General features: G+C 72.0%; 2 protein-coding genes across 2 annotated transcripts in view; both read right to left on the bottom strand.

Moving 5' to 3' along the window:
- LOC125042486 (serine/arginine repetitive matrix protein 1-like) overlaps nucleotides 1–235 on the bottom strand; it is a 1,170-nt gene extending 935 nt beyond the window's left edge. The window contains exon 1 of the mRNA XM_047638126.1: nucleotides 1–235. This exon is cut by the window's left edge and continues 935 nt beyond it. Within this exon, the coding sequence (XP_047494082.1) occupies nucleotides 1–235 (235 nt within the window).
- An 89-nt stretch (nucleotides 236–324) lies between these two features.
- Nucleotides 325–1,359, bottom strand: LOC125042485 (glycine-rich cell wall structural protein 1.8-like). Its single transcript, XM_047638125.1, has 2 exons — nucleotides 1,031–1,359; nucleotides 325–841 (listed from the first exon to the last, which is right to left on the bottom strand). The coding sequence occupies exons 1-2, from the start codon at nucleotides 1,357–1,359 to the stop codon at nucleotides 325–327; spliced, it is 846 nt and encodes a 281-aa protein (XP_047494081.1).
- Nucleotides 1,360–1,581: the final 222 nt, after the last annotated feature.

The raw sequence follows: 1,581 nt of genomic DNA, 5'->3' as shown, positions 1-1,581 counted from the left end.
CTGTGCTTGCTTCGGCGTGTTGCTCTGTCCCTTTCGTCTGCGTGTCCTCTGCTTGGCGGCTCGGCCCTTCGGTCTGCTTCGTCCGCGGCTGTCTGCTTGCTTCGCTTCCCTCTCGGCTTCCGCTTCGGTCTGCGGCGTGCCCGGTCATGCTGCTGCTTCCCTGTCTTTCGTCGCTGCCGCTTCCGGCGCGTCGTGCCTCGTGCTGGCGGCGGCTGTCGGCGTGTCGTCTTCCCATCGGCCCTCGTCTGCCTTCTATCAGCCAGTCTGGTAGCCTGGCAGTCCCGTTGTTTGGTGAGCCGTGCGTGCTTGCTACCCCGTCAAGGGTCAGCCGTCTCGCTGCTGCTGCTCCTCGCCGGCCTCGTAATCTGCGGGTCGTGCCACGCCGGAAGTCCCGGCGGGTCCCTTGCGGACGGCGCCGCCTGCGGCGCCCCCCCAACGGCGGCCTCCGGTGGCTAGCCCGCGCCGATGCCGCGGGGTCTGGGTTCGCCCGGCCGGCCCAGGAGCTCGGGCGGCGGCCCCGCCGCCCGCCTCCCGCTCCCCTGTCTGTCCTGATTCCGTCGGCTTCAGTTCTTCCGAGGCTCTGCTGCTGCTTATCGTCTGTCGCACGCCATAGCCCCTCTCTCTCCGGCTGCCCTCGTCGTGCCCCAGAATTGCGTCGTGGTTCTTCGTCGTCCCCTTGGTGCCGCCGGAGCCGTGCTCTGCAGCTGTGTGCCACGTCTCCCGTTCCGCCACGGCGTGCGCCTTGCGACACGTGCAATGCCCGCCCGCCTGCTTCTCCGCCCTGCTTGTCTCGGTCGCTCGTGCGCCTCCGCCTCCCCGCTGGCGCCCGCTGGGCCGTCTCCTAGATCTGCCTCAGCGCTCCCCCGTGGTCCCTTGCCCCTCCTCCTCCTCCGTCCAACCTTCTGGCCCCTGCATCTTGCATCGCAGTGTCGCCGTTCTCCCCCCAGCGCCCCAGCCGGGCTTGCTGCGGGCCCCCTCTCCCCGCACCCTTCTGGTTTCGCCCCCCATCACCCACCCCCTGCCCACCCACCTCTGCCACGCCCCCTCCCTGCCGGAAGACGCTGTGCCCCTCATCCGTCTAGGCCCAAAGACACCCGCGCCGCCGCGCCGGCGCGTGCTCGTGCTTCGGCTTCGCCAGGTGCCCTCGCCGCTCTTGCCTGCCTCCAGGGCCCACACCCCCGCGCCCGCCCAGCCGCCGCCTAGCCGGCCCTCCCACGCCTCCTCCCCAACCCGACCCCCCACCGTGCCTCCCTTGTCTACTCCCTCGCCTGCACCCCCCAACCGCTCCAGCGTCGAGCCGCTAGTGTCCCCCCCCCCACCCACGCGAGGGGGTGTGGGGTCGCCGCGCGGTCGCCCCATCGCCCCCCCGCACCGCCACCCCCCCCCCCCCACCGTCCTGCTCGGGCCCCTATCCCCCCCCCCCTCGCCCGACCCGACCCGCCCCCCGCCTCGCTCCCCCGCGGCGGCGTGTGCTTGAGGCGTGCGCCTGCTTTCTCACTGCTGCTCCTGGCGCGTCTCCCGCGTCTCCTTCCGCGCTCCTTCTGCGGTCGGCGACTTCTTCTGTGCACCTCCTCTTCTGCA

This window comes from Penaeus chinensis, chromosome 32, assembly GCF_019202785.1.
Source record: "Penaeus chinensis breed Huanghai No. 1 chromosome 32, ASM1920278v2, whole genome shotgun sequence".
NCBI lineage: Eukaryota > Metazoa > Arthropoda > Malacostraca > Decapoda > Penaeidae > Penaeus > Penaeus chinensis.
This window is presented reverse-complemented; position numbering and strand designations above follow the sequence as displayed.